This window comes from Arachis hypogaea, chromosome 16 (genome assembly GCF_003086295.3).
Source record: "Arachis hypogaea cultivar Tifrunner chromosome 16, arahy.Tifrunner.gnm2.J5K5, whole genome shotgun sequence".
Taxonomy (NCBI): domain Eukaryota; kingdom Viridiplantae; phylum Streptophyta; class Magnoliopsida; order Fabales; family Fabaceae; genus Arachis; species Arachis hypogaea.
The window spans coordinates 19,457,897-19,474,626 of record NC_092051.1 but is presented as its reverse complement, the minus strand read 5'-3'; the positions used below and the strand labels follow the sequence as shown (position 1 = coordinate 19,474,626).

The 16,730-nt window shown below is 40.4% G+C and overlaps 1 protein-coding gene across 1 annotated transcript; it reads left to right on the top strand.

Moving 5' to 3' along the window:
• Positions 1-4,341: 4,341 nt before the first annotated feature.
• On the top strand, positions 4,342-7,698 carry LOC112758272 (GDP-mannose 3,5-epimerase 2). Its single transcript, XM_025806893.2, has 7 exons — positions 4,342-4,712; positions 5,086-5,496; positions 5,617-5,710; positions 5,806-5,935; positions 6,037-6,169; positions 6,578-6,785; positions 7,247-7,698. Exons 2-7 carry the CDS (start codon positions 5,087-5,089, stop codon positions 7,400-7,402), a joined length of 1,131 nt encoding a protein of 376 aa, XP_025662678.1. The 5' UTR covers positions 4,342-4,712; position 5,086; the 3' UTR covers positions 7,403-7,698.
• Positions 7,699-16,730: the final 9,032 nt, after the last annotated feature.

The following is a 16,730-nucleotide window of genomic DNA, read 5'->3' as shown; positions in this document are numbered from 1 at the left end:
GTAATACATGTGGAGATCGGTGAGCCGAGCCCACGGCTACTCCTGGGCGGGGTTGAGGAAGCCGTGGAAAAGAATTTGATAGACGAGGCCAGGGAGATGGCCCATTTATCAGAAACGGCGCTAAAACAAAGAACGGCCCTACGCTACAATTCCAAAGTGCTCAAGAGAGAGTTTGAACGAGACGACCTCGTCCTAAGGCGCAACAATATTAGACTCCCGACACTGGGGGAAGGAAAGCTAGCAGCAAACTGGGAAGGCCCGTACAGGGTGAAAGAGGTGATCGGCAATGGTGCCTACAAGTTGGAACGGTTGGACGGCAAGGAAGTCCCGAGAACGTGGAACACGAGCAATCTGAGAAGATTCTATTCCTAGACCCAACCTGCCGACCAGACGAGCAACCTGCCAGTATAGCCGGCTTAGTAAGACGTTACTTTATGTTAGACTGTTTGCCCTTGTCGTATATTTGTTATCATTTTACATTTGGACCATTTGCCACCACTATTTATCTACTACTTGCCATCTCCTTTTTGCATTCATTATTATTAATTAAGCATCCACTGCGAGTAAGCAATTTCATAACGACACGGTGCCCCGGGACTGATCACCCTGAGAACAACAAAAGTAACAAACGCCATAGTATGCAGCTACTAATACGATAAAAGCCACGACCTGGCTTCACCAATTACCAGCGAGACAGTAAAACGTTCATAAGCAAATAGCTAATAAAAAAAAAAAAACGGTAAAAGAACATAAAGAGAAATTATCGCTTACAAAGCGGGAAACAAGCACTTTGTTACATGCTGACCAAGCGGCAAACAGATTCAAATAGTTCAAAAGGATTACAAAGTTTACAAATCACAAAAATACAAGTTACTTCTTCGGCATGTCAACAATCTTGTCATCCCTAATAGTCTTGAAAACGCCAACAGTCGAAGTATCAAAATCAGGAGCCAGCAGCTTCACTTGAGCCTTGAGGGTCTCCTCGGTCATCAGGATGGCACTCTTACCCTGCTTCACAGTGTCTTTATACTTCTTTTTAAATTCAGCAGCTTCACCCAGGGCCGTCTTGGCCGATGAGAGGGCCTCATCGCGCTCCTTCTCTAGCACGACCACCCGACCTTGAGCAGTATTAAGTTGACTTTCCAGGGTAAGCTCTCGCTCGGTAAGACACGCCACGGAAGCATCAGCGGTCATGATCTTTTCCTTAGCAGTCTTGACTTCCTCCTCAGCAACCTTGACCTTCTCCTCAACTGTCTTGGCCCTCTCCTCAGCAGCAGCAAGTTGCTCCCGAAGCAGCTTCACCTCATCTCTATACTTGGTGTTAGCCTTGACAGAGAAATCAAGCTTCGCTTCCAGAGACCGCGTTCCCGCCAAGGCGGATTCAGCCTTCCTCGCTATAGCTGTTCCTCGGAGCAAAGTACGGTACATCCATCTCACTTGCAAAGCGAGGTCCCCACCATAGAAGAAGTCCTCTGTGCCGGGAAGTAGTTGAAAATCGATAAAGTGCCCGGCATCAAAGTTCTTCTCCATAACGGTGAGAACCCCCTTAGGACTGGAAGACGGCTTCCTTTTCCTTGGATTATCAACCAACACATCAACCTCAGGACTGGAAGACGACTTCCCTTTCCTTGGATTGTCGCCCTCCTCCTCAACCTCCGGCTCCACCTCTGGTCGGGGTCCCGAACCACCCTCTGCCTCCGACTGAGGACCCGAAGCGGCGCTGGTTCCGGCTCCTTTCCCCTGGGTAGGTTGGGACTGGACGTCAGGCTCATGGCGTCGTCCGGCGGCACTTCCTGGATAGGAGTAGCGGAGTCATCGTTGCTACCGTCAGCCAAGAAAGTGTTGAACAAAAAATCAAGTCCTGTCACTTCGGCAGACATTGACACTGCAACAAAACATGGAAGCTAATTAGTCGTCAAATAAGGCGGATAAATGAGGACAAGGGTATACACAGATAAATTGCCAGACGGCTACTCACATATATAATTCCTAGCCATCTCCCGATCACCCATAAGGAGATGAGGGTTAACGAGATTCTTCCCAAAAACGGCCAACAATATGTCAGCAACCCTCTTATTCTCAGGAGATAACCCTTTATACGTTAGTTTGGTAAAGGCGTTAGCTCCCGCCTCGAAACTCTAGTAAGTCGGTATGCGACGTTCCCCTTCTAACGTCAACCAAAAGGGATGCCGACCTTCGGCCAAGCGAACCTTGAAATATTTATCCTTAAAACCATGATAGGAATCTTCGAATACGCCGAAGATCCTGTGGCCTTGGGCCATCTGGAAGGACATGAAGCCCTTTTTAGCCCTCCCCTCTTTCGAAGGATTCGTTAAAGTAAAAAGAAAAAGAAACACTTCAACGGAGACCGGCAACTCCAAATGCTCACACACCATCTCGAAACAGCGGATGGAGTCCCAACTGTTCGGATGCAATTGAGATGGTGCCAAGTCACAACGGTTAAGTAGCGCCATTTGAAAGGGGAAGAATGGGAGGCGAACTCCCAGGCGAGTAAACATGGCCTTGTACAATCACATCCAATCCTGGACCTGGGGAGAGTGCAGGTTTAATTGGAATATTCGTTCGTTATCGACAGGAACGAAAACTTCATAATTTGCCTCCTCGTCAGTTCTTCCACAAAGGTAATCGGCCCATCGGAACTCAGTAAGTTCCTCCAGGGACATTTGATTAGGGGTTTCTTTCACATCTGAAGTCACCCAAGCATATCGGTCATAGGGCGCCGGTCTCACGACCCTCACGACGGGACGCTGGGCCATACCTACAGTGGGGGCACCACCCAATATCAGTCTAAGAGGCTGGGAAGCCGATACTAATACCAGGAGACTATAATTCACCTATTCAACAACTATAATAAAACAGGGTATAAATCTACAGCCAAGAACAAGGCCAGGAAAGCAAAATCTTAGAATGGTAACCCCCTACAGTATCTACCTAATGCTAAAAAGCCAGCAAATATGCAATTCACATCAAGAGTACAACGTACATGCAAAATCAGGAAGGTGAACAACGAAAATAAACAACACCACACCAATGCTAGGAAAAGAAATAGGAAGCTTACCAGGACAATGACGATGATCAAAGGGGATCGAAAAACTGAGAAAGATCCGGACAAAGCAGGGGCTCGCAATAAAGTTTTTGGGAAGAGAATGGAGAAAGCAAAGGAGACGCAGCGGCAGTGCAATGGAACTGAAATGAAACCAAAGAGAAACTAAAAAGAAACCAACTCTAAGAAGCGCGAAGGGCAGGGGCAAAATAGTCTTTGCTTGCGGGGTTTTGAATTGCCCATTAAGAGCATTAAATGCTCGGCGCAAAGAACGAGGCGACGAAAAGACGTTCCCCAATAACAAACAGTCACACATGCATGAAGAAGACGCGTCCTCCACATGGACGACCAACCAAGCGATGACACGTGAAAGAGAAAACAAAACACGCCACCAATGGCGCTCACGGCCATAGCTGGCACGTTGGGGGCACTGTTACGGCTCGGCCCAGCTGACTTGGCGGCCGACTCGGCCCACTGATGACCCGATCTATGCGATCGGATCGGCGCACATAACCCGTCCGATCTTGCGACACGGACACGCGCCCCCGCTACCAGCTGCATGACAGTTGTAGGGAAGGAAGCTTCCTGGAAGGAGGCCTCCCCCTGTGGGGCCCGCCCTATTGACAAGATATATAAGGGGAGGGTCCTATCCCTCCCCTAAGGTACGTCATCATATCCTTTACTCCTTTATCACCTGCACATTTTCCTGACTAGAGTGTCGGAGTGTCCTTGTAGGTGACATCCCCACCTCACGAAGAGCTCGGAAAATTGTCTGCACCCGCCATTCACACCCGGACCCAGGTCTAGGCTAGAACCCACCTTCACACCCAGCAAACATCTTTGAACCGTCCGATAACCAACATACCATACAAATTTAAATAGATATGTTGTTTTTTGAAACATTAAAAAGATAAAAATCATAAAACTTTATTTATTTATAAATTAAAAAAATAATTAAAAGAATAAATGAGGACTCTTAATCATTTTTATAAATTGGTAAAAATAAACTTAAAAAATACTAATAAAAATATAAATTAAATAGATATTTTTCGTACATTTCACAAATAAATACACATCAATAAATATTTATTGAATAAAGTAAATTTTATAAGAAATAGAATAGAAAAAAAAACTAAATTATCATCTCTAAAATAAGAAAAACTTTACTCAATTATCATTAAAATCAAGAGATGTTTTTCAATTAAAAAAAAATACATTTTGTATTTATAAATTCCATTTAAATTATTTAAAAGAATTCTATTTTGAAATTAAAGAATAAGAAACAATTGAGTGAATTGATCCATATAAGTAAAACAAAAGATATCTAAAGCCAATAAATTATAACTCAAATAATATAATCTTTCTATACTCAAAGGTTGTGAATTCAAGTCTCCTTATCTTTTGTTAAAAAAAAAAAAAGATGGAAGAGATTAGTGAATAGTGAGGGTGGAAAGTGAATGATTTCGTTGCATATGAAAATCGTTGTGATATTAGTGACAAGTGAAACGAGAGTAATGAGTGGTCCTCAGTCCTCACTGACCTTACGGTTCAGAAACAGTGTATATATTTATATATAAAACCCATCGCACCATTCTTCTCCTTCCCAACTCACTATCTCTTCCTCTTAGCCTCCCAATCTCACCTTCAGGTACCTATTTTCCCTTTTTCTACGCAATTTCTCTATCAAACCCTCTATTTACTTCTTATTTTCTTTCTGTTTTGCTTCAATTTCAATACTTCCAGTCATTTAGCTATGAATATATTAGAATTTTCTTGTTTATTTCCATAATTGTAAAAAAGTATGTTTTTTTCCATAGGGAAATAGAGCGAGTGATTCATTTGCATATGCTGCCCTTATTTTTATTGTTCTTATGTAATAATTGACGTTGTCTTCCATGTGCAACCATGTGTCTTATGTTGTTGTGTTCTAATTTCATGATACGCAATTGTTTTTGCATTTAATTCCCGGAACAATTATGTGCCTTTTTTGTGAATGTGAGTGATTATGATTCTGTTTGTAGAATGGGAAGTTCTGGAACAACCGACTATGGTGCATACACCTACCAGGAGCTTGAGAGAGAACCTTACTGGCCATCAGAGAAGCTGAGAATTTCCATCACTGGTGCCGGTGGTTTTATCGCCTCTCACATCGCGCGGCGCCTCAAGACCGAGGGGCATTACATCATTGCCTCTGACTGGAAGAAGAATGAGCACATGACTGAGGATATGTTCTGCCATGAATTCCATCTGGTTGATCTCAGGGTCATGGATAACTGCCTCACTGTTACCAAGGGTGTGGACCATGTTTTCAATCTTGCTGCTGATATGGGTGGCATGGGTTTCATCCAGTCCAACCACTCTGTCATTATGTATAACAACACAATGATTAGCTTTAACATGATTGAGGCTGCCAGGATTAATGGTGTTAAGAGGTTAGCAAGTCCATTGTTCAATTACATGTCACAAACAGTTTTTGGGCTGATCTTTTAGCAGACATATATATAGTTTCGATTATATGATTGCTTTATCGGTGTCTCAAACATTTGTTTTAGGTTTTTCTATGCCTCTAGTGCTTGTATCTACCCTGAATTCAAACAGTTGGAAACTAATGTCAGTTTGAAGGAGTCTGATGCCTGGCCTGCTGAGGTTTGTTGATCAATTTTAATTGTTTGATTCAGTTATGTTGGTTATTCAACTGCAAATTAGACTCGATATAAATGTGTTTTTATAACTCCTCCTAGCCACAAGATGCATATGGGCTTGAGAAGCTTGCAACAGAAGAGTTATGCAAGCACTATAACAAGGATTTTGGAATTGAGTGTCGCATTGGGAGGTTCCATAATATATATGGTCCTTTTGGGACATGGAAAGGTATACATTTTCACTGAATTGAAAGTTTTGCGTTATCTTAACCAACAAATAACCTTTTGAATTTGACAAGTTGTTTTGCTTTGTTTTTGTTTATTGTGCAGGTGGAAGGGAGAAGGCTCCTGCTGCATTTTGTCGAAAGGCAATTACTTCTGCAGATAGATTTGAGATGTGGGGAGATGGATTACAAACACGATCATTTACCTTTATTGACGAGTGTGTTGAAGGTGTTCTTAGGTTTGTTGTTCTTTCATGCAGCTATATTATTGAAATCTTAGATTTGTGGTTCTGTTAATGATGAACTTGACATTGGTAATTTCCATTTACGGTTGTCAGAAATTTAAAGAATTTTAGGATCAGTCTCTGTTAGTAATGATTTCTATTTCCAAAGATGTTGTCAAAGTTAGTTTAATAATATTTGCATTCCAAAATTCTTAGGAAAGCTTCTTTGCAAATTTCCGTACATTAAGTTGAGCTTTCAAAATGGAAAATTATCTTATTAAATAGCCTTATCCACCATTGAATATATGAAAGCAAGAGGGATTTTTCTGCCGGAAAACCTCATAAGTTTGTTGCTATATATATGAAAGCATGTTTCCCGTTTATTGGTCAGTTATGTTTAACGTGGCCTGGTTTTGTTTGTAGATTGACAAAATCAGATTTTCGGGATCCAGTAAATATTGGAAGTGATGAGATGGTCAGCATGAATGAGATGGCTGAGATTGTTCTTAGCTTTGAGAACAAGAAGATTCCCATACACCACATTCCTGGCCCAGAAGGTGTTCGTGGTCGTAATTCAGACAACACACTAATCAAAGAAAAACTTGGTTGGGCTCCAACTATGAAATTGAAGGTATTGATTCTATTGATGTAGTGAAAGTTACCTTACCTCTTGATTCCATTTTATAAAATTTATTTCTAGCTCTGAGTTCAGTTTAAGGTCTGCTTAACAATCATATACCCATTGCACAGGTTTCAGTTTAATGTGTTGTGACAAAGCTTCCCCTTAGTTCTGTCTGATTATTAATTATTAATCCTGCTAATTTCAAACCATCATCATCTTCAAGAGAAGAGTACTGGAATAATCAAAACATTCTTCCTGCCGCTCCTCCTTTCGATCCTATCTTACATTCTCAGAATATTCCTTTTGTAGTTTATCCATCAAATATTTGACTTTATCTGTTGAATTTGACTCTGCATAGTTGATCTTATCTTCCATGATGCTGCTTCTGTCTCAGTATTGTCTTTTTCTTTGTATCTCTTGGATAAGGATTGTATGGTTTACGGATCAGTATATCAATTCTGTTATTGTAGGATGGTCTAAGAATTACATACTTTTGGATTAAAGAGCAGCTTGAGAAGGAGAAGGCTCAAGGTATTGACTTATCAAGCTATGGCTCATCCAAAGTGGTTCAGACTCAAGCCCCGGTTCAACTGGGTTCACTTCGTGCAGCAGATGGCAAAGAATAAAGTTAATATAATGCAGTGAGATGTGATAATCATCTAAATGTTTCATGTGTACTTCAGGTTGGAGGTTCCTATTGTTCAGTGTAGCCTTGTTAAGGCAAAATAACAAGTAAATTAAAAATTTGAGTATTACAATAAACCGAGTGTAGTAGATCTAATAAAGCAGATATTAGACACAAGTTATGTCTTAATTAAGTCAGTTATCATTATGTAGCCTGTTAATTGTTAATCTTTCAGTTTCGTTTTTTGGACGAAATCTGAGTTTCTTATCAATCGAGGTTTTGTTGATATTTTGTTGATATATTTTTCTTTAATATATTTTGTTGATATTATTTGGTCTCAAGTTATTTGTTTGTTTGTAGAGCCGTAGAGACCATAAGAAAAGTGTGACTTTGATGAGAGCCACAGAAAAAGAGCAAGTGGGGTTAGATTCTGTCGGTTGGTTTTGTAAGTTGTCTCTCTTTTCTTCTGGGCTAAGCTACGGACTTGGTAATGGGATTAGGATGGGCACACCACCTTTTTGTTTATGTCGTTGTCGGGCGCGGCTTATATTTGATTCCTGTGAGCCAACCTTTGCTTACACATTCTTCAACCAACGTGGAGGCCCAACTAAATGAAGTAATGACTAATCCTACTCGTACGTAAAACGCTGACCGCACATTTTTCTAGTCTTTCTTCTCTTATCGGAGTTGATGTCGTTTCTTGTAAAGTTCACTGCTACTTTTGCCATGATGCCAATCAAATCGATGGTTCCCCAAATGGGTTGCTGGTTTATTCTGAATCACTTTCCCAGGCTTTCGGATATCTGCACTCATGCGCTGGTTGTGTTTGCTACTTTGCCAACAGTATTCATCACCAACTTTCTATATGATCTTAGCAAATGATTCCAACCCTCTCTATATATGGTTTACACTTTACACAACTGTGTCCAGTTTCATGTAGTAATTATAATATATTAATATTTAATAATAACAATAATGATAGTAATAGAGATACTAATACTGCCACGGGCATGCTACTGAAGCAAGCTTCACATCCGTAAAATTCATTACACAACATAATCCTCCTGTGTGAGATCCCAAATCATGGTTCGGCATTTTAAACATACATCACTCACTAGGTATAACTTACAATACATGTGGCTCTTTACTTACCTCAAGCTTCCTCGAAAATAGGATTTGACTCGAGCTGCTCTGCCAATCTTTCTAGTATATTCTTTCTAATATTGAGTTTGATAACGATGAACACACGAACAACGTTACCTGTAACGAATGCATCATCATCATCGGCAGAAGCAGCAGAAAAAGAAAACGAAGCAGACATAACTAACCTTTGAGTTCATCGGCGATCGCGGTTACGTAGTCTCTCAGAATCTGCGAGGCCTTTTCCAGGTCGAACTCTGCTGACCGGAAAGCGTGGTGGTCGGAGGCGGCGGGGAGGCGCGTGAGGGCGGTGGCGGTGAGACGTTGGGGCAATGAGAGACCAAAGAGAGAAGCAGAGACTCTGGAATGAGCAATGTCGAGTATGTAAGCTCCGGAGGGTGCGGAATGGAGCTCCGGCGGCGGCGGAAGGGTGAGATCGACGTCCCTAAGATGCGTTCCGTCGAGTACCTGCAATGCTCCGTCTGACATTTTTGGACTGCGAAGACTTTACGACTTTGGAGACGGATGAATGAAAAACGGTATTAGAATGCGTCTTTTGCGACTCACTCCCTCTCTCTCTCAAATTCATTCACGCAAAGAAACTACTCTTCCTATTTCTTACTACTTTTCAACGAGTTTTAATTTATTTTTTTTTGGTGACTAATTTAATTTATTATATTATTAAATATTCAAAGGTTTTGCTTTTTTAAGCTTGTGAATTGCGAGAGTTAAACTCTAAAGTGGTCCATGAGATTCACGATTTGCACTAATTTAGTCCTTGACTTATCAATTACACCGTTTATGTCCCCGACTTTGTTAAAATTGCACCAGAGTCGTCCCTCCCCACATCTCCGGGCAAATTAACCACCGCCGGCAATGACATGGCACTGAGCTGCCACGCTATCGTAGATAACGGCTAGCTGAGGTGACAATTGAAACTGTTTGACCCAATATGGTCCCTGTACCTAGTTATAACCCTAATTTCTAGGATGACCTTGTTATCCCTCTTCATCTTCTTGTCTCTGCCCAACAACGCTCTTCTCTGCCCAGCAACGTTCTTCTCCTGCTTCGTTGTTGTTACTCGTTGAACTGAAACAAAAACCATGATTGGGTGTGCGAGCCAGGGTCAAGGAAGCTCTACACGATCGATAACGAGAACGCGGAGTCGGACCAGACCGTCGCGGGTGCCAGAGCACTGTGGGTGCGGCTGCCGGCCCATGCTTCGTTGGTCCAGAACAAATACCAACCTAGATATGCCATTCTTCGGTTGTCCGAATTACAATGTGAGATTTTGGTAAGAAAAATTGTTTAGTGATTTTCTGTTCTTTACTTCTTATCATATCTCATATTCAGACTAGGGGCAAAACATGGTGTGGATTCTTTTTCTGGGCTGATGATGTAGAAGAAGAAGAGGAACATGAAGGAAGAGTGGATGCAACTGCAATTGACAATGAGCAAGTGAGAGTCAATTTAGCTTGGAGGATTGAAAAATTGGAAGCTAAAGTGAGGACCCAAAAATGTATGATACAATTCTTAGGCATAGTGGTGTTTTTCACTGTAGTTGTTGTATTAGTTATGACTTTGAAGTTCTAACAATGTTGTATGTAATGTGTTCATGGATGAATGAAAGCAAGAGTTGATTTTTTATCTTCAGTTATATGCCCTGTTTTTGATAGACTAATTATTATAAAGAGAAATAATTACTGATCATCTGACATCATAATAGCATAATGCATAATGCATAATTACAAAAGTAGCAAAGATAAACATATTTGAGTAGCAAAAGTGCTATAGCTAAGATATCAAGGCTGGTAATACAAAAGTTTTCACAATTGTCCTAAACAAAGCTACTATCTATTAACTGCCTTTAACAAAACAAAAAAGTACTGTCCTAAACATCCTGGTGTCAAAGTCATCAATTGTTCTTTTTTCTTGGTGCTTTGAAACCGGGAGTTGGAACAAACTTCATAAAATTGGCCAATCTAAAAGATGTTGCCACACTGAGTCCTTGCATTGGATCTACACCAATGGATTGAGGTGGTGGTGAGCTCCTCCTTTTGGTGGGAAACTTCTCTGGCCTTGATGGTGCAGGTGCAGCAGATCCTACTATGTCCTACAGCAGAAAAACAATTCAACACATGAGCCCAGATAACAAAAAAAATTATATTTTGTTATGTTGTGACGTCAAGAAGTGTATTACCTGTGATCTTTCGTAGTTTGGTTGTGATATCTCAATCTCCACAATAGGAGGTTTATCAACTGGTGCAGCAGCAGTATGAGGTTGAGGGCCAGCCTCAGAAGTAGAAGCAGCAGCATTTGATTTGGCTTTATCTGCAGCAGCCTTTGTAGCTGCAATAGTAGCAGCTACTTCATCCAGTCTCTTCTTTGAGCACCCTCTCATAGTATGCCCTTTTACCCCACAATACCTACATGTGAATGGCTTCAAATGCCTTTTCAAACTTCCACTTGGTTTGGCTTTCTTGTTACCACTGTTGCCCTCATCAACATCTTTTCTCCTTTTCTTTGTCAGAGCTCCAGGCCTCCTCCTAATGTTAGGGGCCTGTGGATGAGTGTACATGGATTTCTCCCACAATGATTGGCTAGGAAGAGGGTTAATGTGATGGGCATAAGTCTTGTTGTATGCCTCCATAGTACACAGTTGGTGATAAAAGTCTTCTGGCCTCTTGTTTACCCTTGCAAGGGCAGCACAGACATGAACACATAGAATGCCTACAGTTAGTAACACAGATGCAGAGTAAGACAATCACAATCATCAAAGTACACAAATATTAATAATTAAGTTAAAGAGATTGATAAAGGTCACCGGTCAGCATCCAGAATTGGCAAGTGCATAGTCTTTTTCCAAGATCCACCACCATGTTTGTTGGATGGCCATGAACCTCAAATTTTTCATAGTCTTCATCACCGGTCCAGATAGGCATCCAATTCTTTGATTCTTTTCTGATTTTATCTAGGCGACTTTGAATTACAGGGGGAGTATGCCAACATGATTTGCCAGTTTTACCTTATTCTTCGCAATAGTTCTCATCACAAAGATTCTCACCTCCTCAAGTAATGTGATGATGGGTTTGCTTCTGGCCTCTTTGATTCTTGCGTTGAAAACCTCACAGGCGTTGTTGCAAATGTTGTCCAGTTTTGGCCTATGGCTGAACTGGGACTTTGTCCATGACTCTCTAGGCCATTTGTTGAGATATGCCCAAGCCTCCTCGTTCACCCTCTTAATCTTGTTCAGATTATCAATGAAATCCTGGAATGTTGTTGATCTGGCACATTCCAAATGCAGTCCCCTCAACTCAAGGTCCTTCCATTGTTTGTTGAAGTTCCTCCAGAGGTGCCAAACGCAAAAACGGTGGTGAACTCTTGGCGTCACCTCCTGAACAGCATGAATTAAACCCTGCAAGACAATGTTACACTATGTATCAGAACCAAAAAGTGATGTACACACTTTTATCGTGCCACAGAACAGTCCCTGAGTTTACATTAATGACCCTAATATAGTCCCTGACTTTTTCATTTTACTACAATTTAGTCCCTTCATTTAGGTGTAAAATGCATGATTCATCCCTTTATTTAATACAACCTCATGCATACAAAATCTAGAAGACATATATAAGATACAAATTTAACAACCATTGTTCCAACAATCAGATTGCTTACATCCAGAGACTCAGATTGTTAAAAACACATGAAAGGTAACATTACCTTCTGCATATCAGAAATAAAGCACCATCCGTTAGTCTTGTAGTCTCCAAGATCAGCATGAAGCAGCTTCAGGAACCATTTCTAAGTGTCTGTATTCTCTATTTCAACTATAGCCCAGGCAATCACGTAAATGTGATGATTGGCATCTTGTGCCACAGCAGGCAAGATCTGACCTCCAAATTGTGTCTTCAGAAATGCCCCATCAAGCCCAATCAAGGGGCGACAACCTGCCTTGAATCCCATCTTGCAACCATGCAAACAGACGTACATCTTATCAAATATGATCTGTCCATCTGGTTGAGGTTTGAACACAGATCTGAACCGTAGATCCAGGACTCGTCTTCAGTAAAATTTTAGCATAGTCCCTTAGCTTTGCATATTGTGCCTTCTCATCCCCGTATACTACATTCCTTGCATCTGCCAGTGCCCTTGCAATGAAATTCCTATTCAGCATAAGGTCACACTTTGTCCTGAAGTACACAGCAGCCTCACATTGCTTGAAATTGGGGTATTTTCTTACCTTTTTCCCTATTAGCAGCCCTGTTAGTGTTCTCCCTCGCACAAGTATGATCGTCGTTGAAAGTTTTGATTTTCCAACATGAGTCATCACAGTCCCTTGAGGCATACACAACCTATGCACACTCTTTTACCTTGCACACAACCCTGCATCTAATATTGTCATTTTTTTTGAACTTAATTCTCCTCCCCTCTTGGATAGTATACTCTCTTACAGCCTCTCTGAACTCATACTTGGTGTTGAATTTCATACCCACTTGTAGTTGTAGCTCACAAAATCTTGCCCCATTTCTAAAAATTAAAAATTCATCTGAGTCCTCATCAGATTGCAGCTCATCCTCAGAATTAGGAGGAGTCTTCATCTCCTCTGAGTGCCAAGAATTAGCACCATCAGACTCTGCACCTGGGTCAAGTGCTTCATACACATCAACAATCCCTGGAGCTCCCACAAACCCCAAGTCCACCTCTCTATCTGACACATCCTCAACTAATGCATCATCTGGTTGCATTATGTTCTCCTTTGTCTTAGCAGCAGCATATGCACCTCTCTTGATGTCTTTTAGTTTTTTATTTCTTGGTTTGGACATACTTGCATTGTCTTCACTGCTAGAGCTGTCTTCTTGGATTGGCTTAAAGGAACTATCCTCTGAACTATCATCATCACTGGAGTCATCATTTATAGTTAAGTCAACATGAAGAGCTTTCTTGCCCTTATTGGCAGACCTTCTATATATTCCAACAGCCTGAGATCTTGTAATTCTCCTAGGTAAGAACTGAGGTTTGGACTTCATTTTTGATTTGCCTTTGCCTTTTGCTATGGAGCATGCCTTGGTAGTCTCTCTCAGCTTGGTTTTCAGGCTTGGGTTGGGCTTCTGAATGAGCTTTTCAGCCAGTTTGGGTTTGGAGATGGATGTTGGGTTGTGCTTTGACTTAGGCTTGGGCTTTGAACTAGAATTGGGCTTCAGAATGGGTTTGTCATGAGCTCTAGTAGGATTTGGATTAGGGGTTGTGTTATCATCAATGAGGTTTGGAATAGTGACAGGGTTGGTTTTAGGGGGGTTGGAATAGGATTGTTTATGGGGCTTGGGTTTGCATTTGGGATAGGATTTGGTTCTATAGTTGGGTTCAACGTGTTACCATCAGCTTTGGGACCCTCACTTGTGTTCTTCTTGCTCACCAAGTCTCCCTCACAAGTATCATCAAGCCATACTACAACTTTCTTCCCTGCAATCACCTCTGGTGTGGACACCCATGCTCAAAGTACACATCAACAACTTCATCATTCTTCTGTGCAGCAAAACACATCTCTCTTAACTTACCATCACATGTAAGAGCCCTCAGTCCACCATCTAAGCTCCTCCTCGGAGGCAGCCACCAACACTGAAGTATGTTGTCATACCCAAGCTCCTTGTAATAGTTCCTTACGAAGAACACATCCAATGTGTCCTCATCTAAATCTCCTAAGCAAGTTCTATTATCTGGTGAGTACACTAGTATTCCATCATCATTTTTTTTAAATGTTCCCCCATGATGGAACATGATATCCATCAAAGTCTCCATCTGCATTATGCAAAAAACCAAATTGAGGAATCAAACAATCAGATTCACACATAAAAAACAAACATTGACATTCAACCACATACAAAACACCAGAAACACCCATCAACCAATCCAACTAAGATTGCATTAAAAACAGAGCATGGAAAAAATTTCTCCACTACCCACGAAAACCCTAACAGATAATGAAAAACTTTAAACTTTCATCAATCAATATCAAATTTTCAACAAACACAGACATTGATGCATATCTTTTTGTTAAAAAGCATTATTTTTTGCGAGTTCAGACGTACCTTCGTGTGCTCGGGATGAACTCCTTCTCCTTCCGTCAGCGACACAAAACTATCACAGTGGCAGTGAACTCCACGAAGCCAAACGTTTTCAACCTTCAAACCCTATACAGTGGCCAGAACTCAGGATTTCATGGTGCTTTGTTTTGGTTTTCAGAAGACGAAGAGGAAGATGAAGTGATCACAAAGGTTTTGTTTCTAAACATACCTCAAACGATGCCGTTCCATCAATCCATATTTTTAACGCCAAAATTTACACTCCAGTGTGGCATCCAGCGTGGCAGCTCAGCGCCATGTCACTGCCGACGGTGGTTAATTTGCCCGGAGATGTGGGGAGGGACGACCCTGGTGCAATTTTAACAAAGTTGGGGACATAAACGGTGCAATTGGTAAGTCATGGACTAAATTGGTGCAAATTATGAATCTCAGGGACCACTTTGGGGTTTAACTCGAATTGCGATGGTCAAGTAATAAAATTGTATTTCTTTTATTGGTTAATACTACAACCTAACAAGTAGGACAAAAAAATATTTAAAATATAAAGCGGTAAATACAAAATTGGTATTTGAAAAATTTTGATGTTGACAAAAATAATATTTGATTTTTGTTATTGACAAAATAATCATTAAATAATTTTAAAATTTGACAAGCGTACTTCTTAATTGCCGAAGCACATCTCCGACAAAAAAGATGCTGAGATAAAAACTATATTTTGATGATATTGCATTTTTTAATTAATTATTAAGTTTTCTTTTATAATTAATTTTAAAAATTACAAACAGAAAAATTTCAATTCTTTTGCCTTAATTATTTTTGCTAAGCTACCCTCTTCCAATTCAATTTCTACAAAAGGATTCGTCTCACACACTTTCCACGATCCATCTCTCCTCCACTATTGTTGTTCTAGGCACCACCATCATCACTGGTCTAAAACCACCATACGAAGAAGCAGTTGGACCACCATAACAAAACAAAACAAAATAATTCAAAAAGAAAAACAAAAAACAAACGTTGAAGAACAATAAAAAAGATTAGATGCTAAAACACAGTAAATTGTGATCCATGATGCTACAACACACCAAATCGCACAATAGAAACTTCAAGTTTTAAACTTAAAATCCAACATGCAAATAACAAAATCAGAAAACAACTATCTAAAACGAAAAAACCTCAAATAACATTAAGAGCCGGAGGCAGAGAAGGCAGTTGCAGCGACTAGTAGCGAGCAACGAGTAGATACGAGCAATGACTAGCGGGAACAATGAGCAGTTGCGAGCAGTGACTGGCGACGGGAAGACAAGGTACAATTACCTGCAAGAGGCGCGATGAGACCGATGAGTGAGACAACAGTAAAGGTGCAGGGACAACAGAGAGTGGGTCAGGCAAAGCGATAACAGTGAAGGTGCAGGAACGACATGAGTTGACAGACACAGAGGACCTATCGATGGGGTGACGACTGTGCGGTATCGGCAACAGCGGCTCTGTGAAAGTGAGAAGGTTGAGGCGCAATGTTTTAGCTTTGTGAGTGAGAGAGTGCGTTGGGAAAGGAGGGATGATTAAGGTTCAAAGAATGGGGAATTTTTAGGTCAGATTGAGATAATCAATTAAAAATTTCACTTCGATATATATGTTTAATAAGGTTGTCATATTATCAAAATATATTAGTCACCTCAATATTTTTTTTTTGTCGAAAATGTGTTCTAACGAGTTCAGAGGTACGATTATCAAATTTTAAAATCACTCAGGGATTATTTTGTTAACAACAAAAGTTAAGTATCATTTTATCAGTGTCAAAATCTTTTGGATATCAATATAATATTTATCTCAAATATAAATTATTTTTAAAATTTACTATTGTTAAAATTTTTTGATGAAGTATTAGTCAGGAGAGGACAAAATAGTAGATTCTGAAGTTGTTATTGTTTATATGCTATAATTATAGTCAAATTAGTATTTAGTACAATATATTTCTGGAATTCAAAGTCATTTTCGCTGCAGGCTTGCTTAAAAAAAATATAGGGTTTTTTATTTTCTAAGTTATTCAATAACGTAGTTCAAGTATCACGTGTATTACCATTAACTAAATACTTCTTTACTTACAGG